Source organism: Trichosurus vulpecula, chromosome 8 (genome assembly GCF_011100635.1).
Source record: "Trichosurus vulpecula isolate mTriVul1 chromosome 8, mTriVul1.pri, whole genome shotgun sequence".
In the NCBI taxonomy this organism is placed as follows: Eukaryota; Metazoa; Chordata; class Mammalia; order Diprotodontia; family Phalangeridae; genus Trichosurus; species Trichosurus vulpecula.
This window is the reverse complement of record NC_050580.1, coordinates 36,223,008-36,239,408: the sequence shown is the minus strand read 5'-3', so window position 1 is coordinate 36,239,408 and position 16,401 is coordinate 36,223,008. Positions and strand designations below refer to the sequence as shown.

Sequence of the window (16,401 nt, the reverse complement as noted above, 5' to 3'; positions counted from 1 at the left end):
TTCCTCATGCCTGCAACACTCTCCTCCCCAACCTTCAATGCTTAGAGTCCCTGGCTTCCTTTAAAACTCAGTTCAAGCACCATCTCCTGGAGGGGACCTTTCCTCATCCCTCTAGCTGCTTGTGCCCTTCTTGATAAGGCTACCTTTCATCCTGTACGAAGCTAATGAAAACACAAGGCTCATCCCTCCAAGGTGTCTTCTAGAGAAATAACACATTCATCTAAAAGATTAATAGCTGTTCCCATAGCATATGATAAATAGGTTAGAAATGTGTAGAAATACATTTGGGATGGATAGACCTCATTTCACAAAGCCAAAGCAAAGGCTGACAGCAGATACATGGCAGTGGATTGGTTGAAAGTGGCCAAAAAATGGTTTCTCTCTAGCTATGAAATAGATAAAAGCCAAGAGTGGAAAAGACACTTCACAGATGACATCATCATTAATTGAACCAACAATATGTTGACCAAGGAACATCAGACAAATGGCTGAGTCATGTGAATTTGTTTATAGAAATGGAGAAGTTTATGATTTCTTTTCAGGGTCAGGTCATTGTCACCAGAAATTACAGAAAAGAGTTATCCCCGGCATTATTAATTAATGTGCATTGGGGAATGGACATGGTGGAAACTGTGAAACACATGTTGCAAAAATTGAGCACCTACTGCATACCTTGGAAGACATAATCAAGTGGCTAGACTTATCTATTCAAAGCTTACTATCCTTTATAAACTAACAGATGCCATTTCTCCATACTCCAGACATAAACCCCAAAACATCTTTGAGAATTCAACAAATATACTATACCGGAATTAAAGCATCATTACAGATAGGACCGTAGCCTATAACAACCAGAGGCTTAGATGAATCAAGTGACTTGGCAAGAACCTCACAGCTTATAATTGTCAGAGGCAAAATTGGAACCTGGATCTTCGGGAATAGAAGCTCAGAAATCTATCCACCGTTTTATCCAAACTAGGCAGGCGGGTGGTACAGTGGATAGAGGGCTCAAGACCTAAGCTCAAATTCAGCCTCAGACACTTTCTGGTTGTGCAAGCTTGTGAACATCTGCCTTAGTCCCCTCAACTGTAAAATGAGGATCATAACAGCACCTGACTCCCAGGGTTATGTAATATGTGAAAAATAGTGCTTAGCACCGTCCTGGCACAGTGGGTACTATGTGAATGCTGGCTGTTATCATTCTTCACACTGTGCCACCACCTCTGTGATTTCTACATATAATTCAAAATATACATTTGAAAATGGGGGACACGGGCTCATTTCATGCATGGAAAAGACAAAATGGAAGAGGTAAAAACATGTTGTCTACCTTCGGTTCATGGAGCTTCCAGAAATCTAAGAAAAATTTTAATTCCTGGAAATGTCTACATTTCCCTATAAGTCAGTCATCCGGCTAACACTATATAAAAATCTCATGCATGAGCTTATTGACTGCTAACATGACCTTAGTAAAATGGGAATAAATAACGCTGAAGTCATGGTCATTTTGAAACACTGATACATTGATACCACAGTGGATAGGACTATAATAATATTACAGAATCTGCTTTCAAGATGATCACAAAGAAATCTGCATTATAGTAATGTACGAGTCAATATATAAAAATTGAACCCAAAGAAATTTACTGCATATATCTTAAAAGAAAGCTTTTATAAAGGGTTCATTTGTGACATTTTAAACATTTATGTGATTCAAAGATGATTCTATGATTAAAGCATCCTTAGCATAAGCTTGATTAATGCTAAGATAGATTTAAATGAATCCATGATGTCATCAGTCAAGAGTTTCTTCCAGTCATGTAGGTCATGGCCCATACACACACACACCCCCATCCTGGTTGACTCTTGTCTATAGCCTTACTGAAATTCACTTCCAGGGGTACACCATGAGCTGGAGACCTTTCTCACTTTTTCCTGACCTTTTTTTTTAATTTAGCAGAGCACTCCAGTTGTCTACTTGTCATCCCTTCCCCTTACTACATCTTTTACTCCTGTTCAGCAGAGTTATTCAGTGGTTACATGCTGCAACCTGCTCATACCCACCACGCATCTCTCCATTGCCCTCTATGAGATACTCATGTTAACTCCCCAGGGGCTGTTTCCATGTTTCAATGATATACAGTAACACTGACAACTTCTTGGTGGATGTATGGGGGCAGGATTTGGCAGTATACATGAAGGAGTAACACCTACCCCTTGGAATTTTGAGGGGCCTACCTAGAGATGTGCTGGTAAATGTTTAACAACTGGCTCTCCCAAAAATATGTGCAGAACATACTTTTCAGTTTAAACTGCCTTTACATTTTCTTCATCACTTTCTTAAGTCTAGACTCTAGACAGTCCACAAAACAATAAATCATGCCCTGATTTGTAGAGTTTACTGGTTTTCAAAATATAAATGCTCACACTGAAAATTTAACAATTGGCTTTTGTGATCTGGTTAGAGCTGGCTCCAGCATACCAACATTCCCAGGCTATACCTTACTTCTTCCACACAGGGAGCGGGGCGGGGGAGTGACCTTCCCTTGGCTTCATTCTGCCCCTCACTCTGGATGCTAGAAGTTTCATTGGAATGATTTCTGCTCTGCATAAGTCACCAGACTTTGGCTGACCAATGACTGCACAGCCTAGGGCTGCGGCCTCAGCCATGTAGTTTGTCTGTTCCTGTTATTTATGAGCTTATAAGAGTTATTAGTAAAATCCATACCGTATGATTCTCTCAATCGGCTCAGCCCCAACTTGGTGGGGCTTACAGGGTGGAAAAGAAGGTCTCTGACAGTCAGATGAGAACGTTCATCCTCTCTGCCCTCTAATGTCTATACCACACGCTACCGACTGGCTTCCTCCATCCCAGCCTTTCTTCATTCACTCATTAAACAGAGAGGAATCGCAAAGAAGTTATGACTGATCGTAGTTTATGTAGTGAGCGTGCTCTTTAAGCTTACTCTCTCGAGAGCCAGGTCAGCCACATCTACCCCTTAGGGTTTTAGGGATGCCCCTTAGAAGTCTGAGGGTCTTTTCTCTATTGCCATTGGTTTGAGCCCCTTTTCCAGCTGTATTCCTACCCCTGTTCGGTGCTAGTCCATTTCATTTAACCAATTAACACCAGTTAGCTTTTACAAAGCAATATTTATTTCAAAGATACAATAAGAACAGAAGTACAAACAATTTGTCCCCCGTCTTTCCCCTCACTACTGTTGGGGGACATACTTTCCCCTATACCACTCAGACTCCGAGTAGAGTTTACTCAGACTCAACACGGTTCCAACATGACACCGGTCCTACCAAGTTCACATCTAAATATGGCATTGCTGCCAGATGAGTCATCTCAGCCACCAAAAACTCCCAGGGTGGTGGAAGGCCAAGAGTCCCTCCCAGGATGAGAAGAAAATGCTATCTGTTCAGGGCTGCAATTCCCAGAATTCACAGTTAAGTTTCAAAGTCTTTTCCTGCCTATGGGGAAAGTCTAACTACCCAGCTACATTGGCATTTAAAAGAAGGGCTTGAGGTCAATGAAGAAGGCTTACAATTTCCCGAAGAAAATCCAGCCCATTTTTCTTCTATTCAACTTGGAACCCAACTCAATGTCTTTCTGAGCTGTCAGTCCCATATCTACATATGGATGGACAAGCTCTATAGGGCACCTATCTGAATGCATGTTGAGGCCTAGATGATAGACATTCTTCATCTACGTGGTCTTTCCTGTGTAGATGGCCAGGCCAAACTCCTTTAAGGGATTCTAGAGCTCTTCCAGGAAGTTCTGCAGAGGCTCAATGCACCCAACACAATGTTATCTACAAAAAGGAGTATCTGGGGGCCCTCTGCAACATGGATTCTATGATGGATCTCCTCCAGCAGAGAGGCTTACTCATCAAATGGGATTCTCGGATGTTCTAGCTTCTAAGGAACCTTGAATGATTTTGATGAGTGAACGGCAGAAACCTTTTTGTAAAAGAGCCTGCAGGTATCATTTCATTCTATTGAATCAAATGTTCTTTTTTCATAATCAAAAACCAATAATCATAATGGAATCTTGTAGACTCTACATCTTTCAGTTAATTACAAAATGGCACAGATGTGACTGAGTATCACTTACAAAAGCCTGTTTAATTTCAATAGATTTCTTCCTTTAACTTTGTTTAGAAAGGCAGCCCGGCATAGAAAGACAGCCAGCCTCAGAGTATAGAAGACCTGGCTTCAAGTCCTGCTTCTGGCATACTAGCTATGTAACCATGAACAAGTTCTTTACCTGCTTAGTACCCCTGCCCAGTTCTAGAAGACACTCAGTTACAGATCAGGAGCCCATCTCCACACACTTAACACCAATTAAACCAAGAAGCCAGAAAAAACAAGCCAAATCAAAAATCTCCCATCATTTACGGTTGTGACTTACCCCTAAATGAGCAGTAAGTGCCACAGTATGTTCATTTAAATAGACAATGTGCCTATTACTGTCACTGAATGAAAAGGTCCTATAATCTCTTAAGATGGCCCCTCTGGTAGAATCAGCCAATCAACAGTATGTATTAAGTGCTAAATGTCTGTCATCCACTATGTTAATTGCTGGGGATACAAAAATAAAAGTCTCTGCCCTCATGCAGTTTAAATTCTCCAGGGGGAGACCTCATACACACTCAGATGTACACACAAAAATAATTTTGTGCAAAACACCTACAAAATAAATACAAGATCATTTTTTGGGAAGAGGTCCTAGTAGCTGGGAGATCAGGAAAGTTCTCCTGCAGGTGGTGGAGATGGAGCTGAGCTTTTGAAGGAATCTAAGGATGCTAAGAGGTGGGGGGAAGGAGGGCGTGCATCCCACATCTAGGGGGACAGAGGCCCAGAGGAAGCCAGTTTGGTTGGATTAAAGAGGATGTGAGGAAGAATAATGTATAATAAATCTGGAGATAGGTTGGAGCCAAGTTGTGAGGGGCATTAAAAGCCAAAAGGAGGAAAGTGTATTGGATCCTGGAAGTATTAGAGAACCAGTGGACTTATTTACAGAGAAGGGTAAGACATAGTAGGCCCTGCAGCTTAGGAATATGACTTTGGCAGCTGTATTGAAGATGAATAGGAAAGGGGTCCTAGGATGTTGTCAAAGATGCAGTGGTAGCTGACCTTATAAAACAGAGCCATCACCATACAGCCATTTTCTCTCCCATCTACTGCAGAGCCCAGTCTGATGCACAGCACTTTCCATACAGACACAAACAACACCGGGGAACATAAAAATTAACACAAAGGGAAAGCCATCTACATAGCCAGATTCCACAGGGCTGCGGTGTTTGGCCCCAACATCTTACCCAGTCCTCTTTATCTGCTTTCTTCCACCATCATTATCTCTCCAGTCACGGCGTATATATAAAGGCCAGTTTAAGGGGCATCAGCCAAGAAGCCAAGCCTCTCCCTGCTTCTTTCATACTGTCTATGGGCAGCCAGAGAGTGGGAGAGACTGGTGCCCTCACTGAGGTCACTGGCAGCGGCAGTAGCTATTGCCTTCCCACCCTCACTGCTGATCTCATCTGCCTCCCTGATTGTGGTGATGGCTACATTATTCTAATTCTGAATCCTTCTTGAGGGGATTGGCCAAATGGTTTTCATCAACATTTCTCTACCTCTCCAAGAAGCCTCAATTAAAGTAGCTGCTAAAAATAAACCGAAACACTTACTAGAATGAGAGTAGTTAAGACTAAAGAGACATTTAAATAGAGAGAATCAAAGGGCTGGGAGAAATCTTAGGAAGTCACCCTGGCTTTGTAGAGTAATTAAACCACTCTGGGAAGATGTGCTTCTCTCCTATTTTTAATAAAGCCTTCAAAGAAGGAGGGTAGACAACTTCCTCCATGAGATTTAACTTAAAACCCCCCTTAAATACTTTCTAATATCACACCCAAGGAGATGCAATTAAAATTCTTTGTAGTTCTATTCTCTTTAGAAATACAGGACACTATTATCCATAGGATAGACTCTAAACTATTATTGAGATAATGATTAGGTGATTTCTCTGTCTTTCTCCCTTCTAGCCTAAATAATGCCACTTTCTTTAAATTTTCATGATTTACTTTAAAAGAAAAAGTTTTCATCATTATCTTCTGGACCCACACCAAACCCTCTATAGCTCCCCTGAGTACAGGAATGGAAGCCTAAACAGAATAAATGCGAGTAAGCGCTTGTCTACCACCAACGAGAGCATTCGAAAGAACCTGGGGGCACTTAGCTACTATCATCTTATTTATACTCTGATCTATTTCATTCACTTTTTTTTTTTTACAACAGTGCTCCATTGTTGAATCATATTCTCTAGTCAACGAATTAAACCTGTTGCTACTGTGTTCACAGAAAGCCCTTCCGTACTTTGTAGTTTGTGCCCCCCACCCATCATTTTAAAAAAACTCCTAAAGAAAAGCCTATTGTTTAAAAATACATTAGCTGTTGAGGCACCGGCCTACTGTCTACACTGCTGATGATCAGAGATGCAGTTACTTTTCTTCTCAGTTCATTTTCTTTCTGAAACAGGCTTCTTTCTTTTTGTGTTGATAAATAGTGACCACCAGAGGGCACTTACACTGATGAATACTGAACATATGGGAAAATTACTCACTCTGGGCCTGTCTGCACTGCTGAATTCTCTCATGGGAAAATCATTAATGCCCAAAATAGTGTGGCTTTTGGAAACTGCCAAAATCTACAGAGATTTCACTGTAACTGAGGATAAAAAAATTTGATAGTACTGGTAATTTTCCATCTCCAGTTTTCAAAGAGCATGTGATAGCAAGGTGGAAATAATTATTAAGTGTGATTTTCCCCCCCCAAAAAAACACATTTTGCTCTACAGAAATGCCCTAAGTAACCCTTTGTACTTTTCCTTCTTGGCCTTTGTTTTGTTATTAGAAATGAGAGTTCCCAAGTTCGTACTGCTTTCTTCATCACAACCCTTTTAGGCAAGTCGTGAAACTATTACTATCTCTATTTTAGAGATGAAGAAACTGAGGCTCAGAAAAGTGAAGTGACTTGACCAAGGTCACACAAGCTAGCAAGCATCAGGCCTCCTGATTCCAAATCCAAAGCTCTTTCCCTTCAGCACACTGGCACAGCAGATAGAGTACTAAAATTGGAGTGGAGAAGACCTGGGTTCACATCCTCCCTAAGATACTTATTAACTATGTGTTCCTGGGTGGTCACTGAGCCTCTCAGTCTCCTTTGTCATCTGCAAAATGGGTAAGATGCCATCTACCCCCACGGGGTTGTTGTGAGGACCAAATAAAATGATGTTTAGAGTGCAAGTTTCCAATTGCGATCTAAACGCTCATTATTATTCCTAATCAAGTCTCTAACTAATCAAGTTGCTTTAAAAAAAAAAAGGTAAAAGCTAATGTTACAAAGTGCACTCCGAAAATACCTTTCACTCACCTACAAAATGGGCTGGGAACAGTGGGTATCACATAACAAATGCCCCCATTCAGGCAAAATGACCTGTGACTTAGGCCACAGGGCTCTTCATGATCTGGAAAAGAAACATACACAGAACCCAGAGAGACAGTTAAGACATTTGGGGGAGAGAGACAATTAATTATTTCCGAACACAATGGTAAAAAAAAAACGAATCCATTTCTTAGATTTAAGCATTTAATCTATCAATAAGCATTTATTAAGAGCCTACTATGTGCCGGGCATTGTACTAGGCACTGGAGTATACCAAGACAAAAATGAACCAGTCTTGCAGGAGCTTACATTCTATCAGGAGAAAGAGTGAGCTGAGAGAGAGACAGATGTGAGATGTATTGCAGATGTACAACTGACCGCTGATCAGAGTCTACAGTGAAGGACAGTTAAGGAGTTGGGGACAGATCCAGGGTTGTGAACTTGACAGTCCCCTTAAAAGCAATAAGGAAGAGGGAATAATTTGGGGGAAAAGATAATGAGCTTTGTTCTGGATATGTCATATTTGAGATGTCCACGGGACATCCAGTTGGAGATGCCCAATAGGGTGCAGGTGATGTGGGACTGTAGCTCAGGAGAGTGACTAAGAATGAGAAGAGAAGGTCCAAGACAGAGCCTTGGGGGACACCCCCAGTTAGGAAGTATCTGTGAAATGGATGATGACACAAGAGAGAGTAGTGTCTTGAAAACCCAGACAGGAGGGAGTGTCCAGGAGCTTAGATTGACAATAAGAAGGATGAGGATTGAGAAAAAAGGCCATAGGATTTGGCTATTAAAGGATCAGTGGCAACTTTGGATAAAGCAGTTTCAGCTGATCCATGATGTGGGAAGCCAGAGTGAGGAGAGGGAGTGGAGACCCTATCTGCAGTAGGCTTCTCCTAGGAGTTGGCCAGAAAAGGGAGGAGGGACATTGGGCTACAGCTTGCTTCACTTCCTCTCCTCTCACTCAACTCTGTGCAATCTGACTTCTGACCTCAGCACGAAACTTCTCTCTCCAAAGTTTCTAATCGTCTCTTAGTTGCCAAATCTGATGGTCTTTTCCCCTTCCTACATTTCTCAACCTCCCTGCAGCCCTACTGCCTCTCCCTGGATATTCTCTTCTCTCTAGAATTTCATAACATTTCTCTGTCTTGTTTCTCCTCCTACCTCCCAGGATAGTATCCATACTGCCTCCCTGCCAACTGTGAGTTCTGTCCTGGGCTCCCTTCTCTTCTGTCTCTCAAGTTTCTTTCTCAGTGACCTCATTATCTCCCCAGGGTCAATTACCTCTACACAGATGACTCCCAGATCTACACATCCAGCATTATTTTCTCCCTGGGGCTCCAGTCCCACATCACCAATTGCCTATTGGACATTTTGAATTGGATGTCCTGTAGGCATTTCAAATTCAACATGACTGAAATAGGAAACAGAATTCATTAACTCTCCCTAACCACCCCCCCCCCCAAACCAACACCCAATCTGAATTTCCCTATTTCTCAAGGCAGCGTGATCCTTCTAGTTTCTCAAGTTTGCAGTACTGGAAATCTCACTTCCCTCACCACATATATCCAGTCTGTTGCCAAGCCTTGCCAGGTTTACAGTCAACAATGTATCTCCCATCTACGTCCTTCTCTTCACTCATAAGACCCTAATTCAGTCCCTCATCACCTCTTACACGCACTACCGCAATAGCCTACTTCCTAATCATTGTCCCTGCCCCAAGTCTTTCCCTTCTCAATCCGCTGTTCACCAGTTCTATCCTAAAGTACATTTCTGACTATGTCACTTCCCTGCTCAATAAATTCTGACAATACCCTATTACCTCCAGGATAACACACCAACTCTGCTGTCATTTAAAGCCCTTCATGTTCTGGTTCCAACATATTTTTGCAAGCTTGTTATATCAGGTGTCCCAAAAGTCTCAGTGCAGCTGTAAACTTTAATCACAAAACTGTTCCAAGACTTTGGGAACATCCTATATGTTATACCCTCTATTGTCCAGCCAGTCTTTCTGTTCTTCACACTTGACACTCCATCTCCCATCCTTATGCCCATGCATGGAATGCATGGCTGTCTCTTAAAAATCTGTAGCTTCTTTCAAAGCTCAGCTCAAACAACACTTTGTCCTTCCTACATGAGGCTTTTGCTGATCTCCAGCTGCTCACCCTCACTGAAATTACCTTGAGTTTATTTTGTTATTGGTGTGCCTATTGTCTCTCCTGATAGAATGGAAGCTCTCTGTGGATAGACTGTTTCATTTTGAGGTTTGTAGCCTTAGTGCCTAACCTAGAACCCAGCACATAATAGTACTCAATAAATACTTATTGAGGAGTCAACTGATTTATAATTATTATTCAAGGCAAAACTTTCCAAGTTTTGAAAAATGGATGACCTCTGGTGGAAAATTAAATTAAAAGTAGAATACATGAAAGTCCTAGACCTGAACACTGAGGAGAATCCGGTTCATTATATTATGAGTGTAAAGGGGTAAAAATTTAAGAAGAGAATAATAGAAGTCAAATCAGCAATTCCACAAACAATGTATATGTTGTCTGGTCAAAGTTACCCCAAAAGTTAAAAGCCAGAAGAGGAGAATCTAAATGAGCAAGTTTATTTTTAAACAAAGATATCATATTCTCTTAAATAAATTCTTAATTGAATGTTCTTAACAACCCAAATAGATATCTGAAATATTGCATAGTAGAGCTAACATTAATTTGGAATCCTTGGAGCCAAGTTCTATAAGTATTCCAGTGAGGGTGGAAAATAACTATATACAATTTCTCAGTCAAAAATCTGCATTCTTGTTTTTCCTAGATCACAACCAGACATGTCTGAACACCGAATATTTTCCCGACAAAGAAAACTGATCTAACCTGAATCACTATCTCTGAATCTAGTTTTATTCTAATTTCATTAGTTTGCTGATTAGGAAGCCGGTATCAGAGATAGAATAAATTAGAAGTTACTTTTATGAGTAAACCCAATAAAATATCGAAGTCTCAAATATTCCTACTGTACCTAGGATGATTTTGTAAACCTTCATTATTCCAGCTATTCCAACCAACTTCAGATTAAGGTGGATTTTCATTTCAAGACAATGTTTTTAGTTTTATAAATATAGCAAATGCTTATAGAAACGTTTTACACGTTTGATTTAAAAAATATAAACTTACAAGAAATTACCTGTTGGCATCTTATTTTGAAAGTGGTATCATTCCCGGTCAGAAGGTTAGAGTTGAAAAACAGCACCTGAAAAAATGTTTAAATTTCAGCGTCTTCCTTCGTCGGGGTGATAAGATAGATAATGCATTAAAATCACTCCTTAAAAGCTAATTCATGCAAATAACTAGCCCATTTGTATCCATAATGCCATAAATAATTAGATGGCTTGAATAGCATATATTAAGTACCAAGCAATACAGCTCATCTGAATAAGCCACAAAAGAAATGTACTTTTATGGACTAATTCTACTGACTTGACAAGTTGAACTATTACTTAGCTGAAGGCATTGAGAATTCCCCTTTGAAGAGAATCCAGAAAGTATTTAGCACCCTGATAGCAAAAACATGGAATTATACCAACAGTTTGCCTGCATTGCTAAAATCCAAAAATTTAGAGGCTGCTTGCTTTCTTATGGATAATTTAATTTGACTTTCTATGTTCTACTAGAATGGTCCATTTTTTATTTTTAAAATACATTTCTTAACTTTTCTACTTTACAGCAAAGTAAACTTTTCACAGCCCACTTTAAGACTCAGGTCTTATAATTCTAACCAAGTCCTATGGGAGTGAAAAGAAAAAAACTGACAGGCGGCAGGGTATATTTCACCAGCCCACATACATGCTTTCTTTTAAAACTTTTTTGGTATCTAGTAAAGCAAAACGAGAAAGTCCAGCCAAGACAGGCTTACACACAAACCGAGTCACCGAGAGGCACATTTGAAATGATGGTCTGTACTTACATTAGCAACATTAGCGGTCAATTCTACTTAGTAAGCGGGCATTCCCCTCTTTGTGTTCCTTGCTAGGGCTTAAAAGAAGAACTAAGTCAACAGCTCCAGTCCTGACACAGGTAGCTTTCCAAGGTCTCCACCCACAGGCAGGCTTCCTGTCCCACACAGGCATGCTTGTAGCAACTCTACCCCACCTCTGAAAATAAAACCATTCCAAGGAGCAAACTGCTGACAGCCCTGGAGGGTTTTCAACAGAAACAGCTCACCTCTGGCACAAGAGAAACTTGCTCCGGGAGGCAAGGGTTCAGAGGTTTCCAAAGACTGGGGACTCGGGCAGCTGGGGTTTGCATTTTGTAACTTATGGCAAAGAGCATACTCTCATGGTTGCAGGGTTCAGTGTGGGCGAGGCTTAAAAGGCGAAGGTGGAGGTGTGCCCAGAGGTCGGCCACAAGCCAGGAAGGAAACGCCCCCATTCTTTGTCCACGTGGTCAGTATTGCCAAAGGACCGGAGTCATCTTCAGGAAAGAAGGCGTGCTCCCACCGGGAATTCCTCACCTGCCATTCAGCCTTTGCGTGATCGCGGCCGTGTCCATAGTGACCGGGCATTTCTGGGAGTCTCTGTCTGGGTAATCCAAGAGTCGGGTGGGGTTGGAGAGAAATTCAGGGAACAGTCTTTGTGCCACGTGCTGCTCATTTCCACAGGTTCTTAAAAAAAGGGGGGGAAGGATCTATACAAATGACAGACGTGGCCCCAAAATGAAGAAGATGATTAAATAAGACGAAGTTGTTTTTTTTTTTTTCTGACAGAAAAAAATTGGGGGGAAAAACCAAAACACTGGTTAAAGGATCTTTGACCTGGATAGGGCCTCGGAGGCCGGATCACAGATGCAGAGCCCAAAGGGACCTCAGAAGTCATTAAGCCCAATTCCCTGGTTTTACAGACGAAGAAACTGAAGCCCGAAAGGTGACTTGCCCAGGGTCATACAGATAGTGTTTGAGGCAGAACTTAAACCCAGGTCTCCCCAACACCAACTCCAACAGTCAGTCAGTAAGCGTTTATTATGTGCCTGCTATGTGCCCAGGGCTAGAGAAACGGAGAAAGGCAAAAAATAGTCCCTGCTCTCAAGGAGCTCACAATTTAATGGGGAAGACAACGTGCAATTATATCTGTCACTGTCACTTTATAATTTTTTTTTTTTTACAAATTTTACAACTGAGACTCAGGAAAATTGACTTGCCTAATGAGGAATAACATAAAGTATGGTGTATCAGTGACTTACAGCGTCATTAAAAAGGACAAATGGGAATTAAACAAGCGTGTCTTAAGTATGTGTTCGACGCTCTGCTAGGTACCGGCGTGACGACACAAACGAAATAGTCTTTGCCCTCAGGAGGCTTACGTTCTATGGGGGAAACGACATCTACACCTATTGGATAGAAAACATAAAGAGAGTAACTACCGGGTCATTTGGGAAAGGGAGGGGGTGCAGGTAAGAAAAGTCCGACATCGGTGGTGGAGCTTTGAAAGAAGCGAGGCATTAGAAAGGGCCGAGGTGAGATGGAAGAGCATCACGGGACTGGGGGATAGACGGAGCTAAGGCAGAGACAGGAATACAAAGGGATACCAAAAGGTTCGGAGTGCAGCCAAGTGACACCAACAGCCTCGAAAGAATGACACACGTGTAGATGATGGCTTTCAAAGGAGAAAACTAAATAAAAAATATCAAGAAAGGCAACGATATTTGTAAAAACCCAAATGGATTTGGAAGGAGAAAATCTATTATTTATAGTCATTATAATGTGAAAATTGATATTATTTGACAGTTTAAATCAGAAAGTAAACTTTGAATTTTATGATTTTATTTGGAAATTTACTCTAGATTTTGCTGTCTTATATGTTTATTTATGTAAAGGGGCCCAGCCCCGAGAGTGCGTGGTCACTCCGCGATCTTGTTTCTGGGCATACACGACACTGGCCCCCACTTTACTGTGGAGCATGTGTGGTTATTCTAGCACTCAGCTGAACTCCTCCTTTCTGCAAGAGGACTGTGCCAATTGCCCTCACTGCTCCTCCCCTCCCTCTGAAATAATTTCCCATTTACATTGTAACTGTATCTTCCATGTACAAAATTGTCTCCCCCTTTAGAATTGAGTTCCTTGAGGTCAGGGGCTGAGTTTTCCCCCTTCTTTGTACTCCTAGTGTATGCTTAGGACATAATAACGGTTTCATAAATCTTTTTTGACTGACTGGATTCCCTGGTTCTCATCTTCTTGGGCTGAGTGTGCCCATGTTCCCTGGTGGTGATTGAGGCAGGGGCTTGTGTAAGCCTCTAGGTGGGAAGAGAGGCAGCAGTAGTGAGGGTAGCAGTCACCTGGGCTATGAGACTTCCAAAGGACTGAAGTCCATACCAGAGTTTGCTGCTGTTCCTTGGACCAATGCCCCAGTGAATTTCTGTGTTTCTGCAAATAAGGAAGTGACTTTGTCCATCAGCTACACCAATGTTCAGGAGTAACCTTGGTGGGGAGGAAAGGAATGCTATGTAGGAAACTCTTTTAAGTTTGAGCCTACCCAGGGCAGCTAGGTGGCACAGTGGATGTCCCTGGAGTTAGGAGGACCTGAATTCAAATCCTGCCTCAGACACTAGCTGTGTGACCCTGGGCAAGTCACTTAACCCTGGTTGCCTCAGTTTCTTCATCTGTAAAATGAGCTGGAGAAGGAAATGGCAAAACTAAGCCAGTATCTCTGCCAAGAAAACCCCAAATGGGGTCATGAAGAGTGGAATACAACTGAAATGACTGAACAACAAAAACTTCATGTTTGATTCCACTGGACTCTGCCTGTGCCTATGGACAGTGCTGGAGAATCAGCTTGTCGTGGCCTGGACATGAAAGGAGGCATCAGGGAAGGAATCCTGAACAACTTTTCACTTGAACTCTGGTTGGTCTGGCTGCAGGCAGGCAGAGGGGTTTTCCCTCACATAATGTCAGGTATGCAAAGCATCCCGATGGCTATCTCTTCTAAAACTAGGCAGAACAATTGGCTGCGGTAGGTAAGAGAGATAACCACCATATGCCTGGGGGAACTCCTAAAAGCTAATGTTAGACCCTGCTTAGCAGCCCCAGCCTTCAAAAATTTCAAGACTTTGTAAAACAACAAAAGATGCTCTTTCTCTTGTAAAAAAAAAAAACAACCTTCCAAACTGTGCATTAATGACAACAGCTTGGGAGTCAGTGTTATTTTAATGAGGTCATGTAGAGCAAATCAGAGAACCCCATAAGGGGCATCTGACAATAATACAGGGTGTCCCAAAAGTCTTGGTGCAGCTGTAAGCTATGAAAGTTTTCTAAATTATTAATGTTGGTGCTTATTGAAGCATTGACATCAAGGCTTTTGGGACACCTCATGTAGTTGGCTATTTAATTATCCATTTGCATAACTGAATGGGAAAGGAGTGCCGGACCTGGCATCCCGAGAGACTTGGGTTCAAATCCTCACTTTGCTATCTGCTACCTTAGACAAGTCACTTGACCTCTGAACTTTAACTCTTTCTCTATCAAATGAAGAGATTGGACTAAATAGCTTCTAAATCCTTTCCAGAAGTAGTTCTATGATAGGATCCTATTCACCATCTGTAAAATGGGAGCAATGCTGTCAATCACTTATTAAACATTTATTAAGCACCTACTATGTGCCAGGCACTGTCCACAGTACTATCTCACGGGATTGTTCTATGGATCGAAAGTGATAATGGAGAGCTTTGCAAACTTAAAAGTGCTATATAAATGTCTGCTATTTAATCCAATTAAACAATCATTTATTAAGTGCCAACTATGTGCCAGTTATGCTCTAGGGATTGGGCATATAAGGACAAGAAGACAAAAAAGAAAAGGTCCCTGCCTTCAAGGACAAGACATTCTATTGGAAAGGGAGGCTTGTGGTGGTGGCAACATTGACACAGAAAATTAAACATGAAATATATTTAAAAAGTCAGGCGAGGGCACCAGCCACTGAGGTAGGGATTCGCAGGGGCTTCCCAGAGGACACGCACCTGAGTTGAGCTTTAAAGAAAGCTCAGGATTGATTATGAGAGTGGAAGGTGATGAGGGAGTACATTCCCGGGGGGGGGGGGGACAGAGGAGCAGCAACGGCACACGAAACACCATGTACCCAGAAGAGTATGTGGGCCAGTTTGGCTCAAATGCAGAGTGCATGACAGAGAGTGACATGGAGGCAGGCTGTGGAGGGCTTCAAAGCCCAAACAAGAATCTGCAGGTAAACCTAGAGGCAAATGGGAGCCATTGGGGTTTCTTAGGCAGGGCAGAGATGAGGTCAGATTTGAACTTTAGGAAGGTGAATTTGTCAGGTGTGTGGAGGATAGAGAGACTGGAGGCAGAGAGGCCTTTGAAGGGAGGCTAGTCCAATGGCGCAGGAAAAGAAGAGGAAAGAGCCTCAACTCAGGTGGGAGTCATATGAGTGGAGAGAATAGACAGATGGGAGGGAAATGGTGGAGCTGCCAAGACAAGCATTGGCAACTTATTGGAGGTGATGGTGGAGGAAAAGGAGAGTCAAAGATGAATGAGTTTGAGAACCTGGGTGATTGGAAACATGATGGTGCCCTCAACAACAATAGAGAAGTTAAGAAGAGGGGATGAAGTTGGTCTGCACATGTTTCAGTTAAGGTGCCTATAGGAGATCCAGCTAGAGCCACTCAGGTGGCTGTTGGTGATGTGGGCTTGCAGATCAGTGGACAGATTGGATCTAGATGGTTGAACCCATTATGGCTAAAGAAACAAGAGACAGAGACAGATCCAGAGAGACAGACAGAGACACAGAGAAACAGAGAGACAAAGAGAGAGAGAAACAGAGAGAGACAGAGACATAGAGAAAGGAGAGAGTGACAGAGCAAGAGAGAGAAGGAGGAGGAGGAGAAAGAAAAGGGAGGGGAGGGGAGAGGAGGGGAGGGGAAGGGGGACAGGATGAGAAGACCCAGGAGAGCCTTC

At 42.1% G+C, this 16,401-nt stretch overlaps 1 protein-coding gene across 7 annotated transcripts in view; it reads right to left on the bottom strand.

Moving 5' to 3' along the window:
* Window positions 1–11,789, bottom strand: part of NRG4 (neuregulin 4) — a 55,151-nt gene extending 43,362 nt beyond the window's left edge. Inside the window, exons 1-3 of one of the 7 annotated variants that reach the window (XM_036734364.1) lie at window positions 11,667–11,789; window positions 10,620–10,695; window positions 7,432–7,525 (exon numbers count right to left, since the gene is read on the bottom strand). In XM_036734364.1, coding sequence (XP_036590259.1) covers window positions 7,432–7,525; window positions 10,620–10,695; window positions 11,667–11,774 — 278 coding nt within the window. In that variant the 5' untranslated portion in view covers window positions 11,775–11,789. Of the gene's footprint in view, window positions 1–7,431; window positions 7,526–10,619; window positions 10,696–11,409; window positions 11,508–11,666 lie in introns of those variants that run through there. The other 6 variants (XM_036734366.1, XM_036734365.1, XR_005008930.1 and 3 more) reach the window with 6 other exon arrangements.
* Window positions 11,790–16,401: the final 4,612 nt, after the last annotated feature.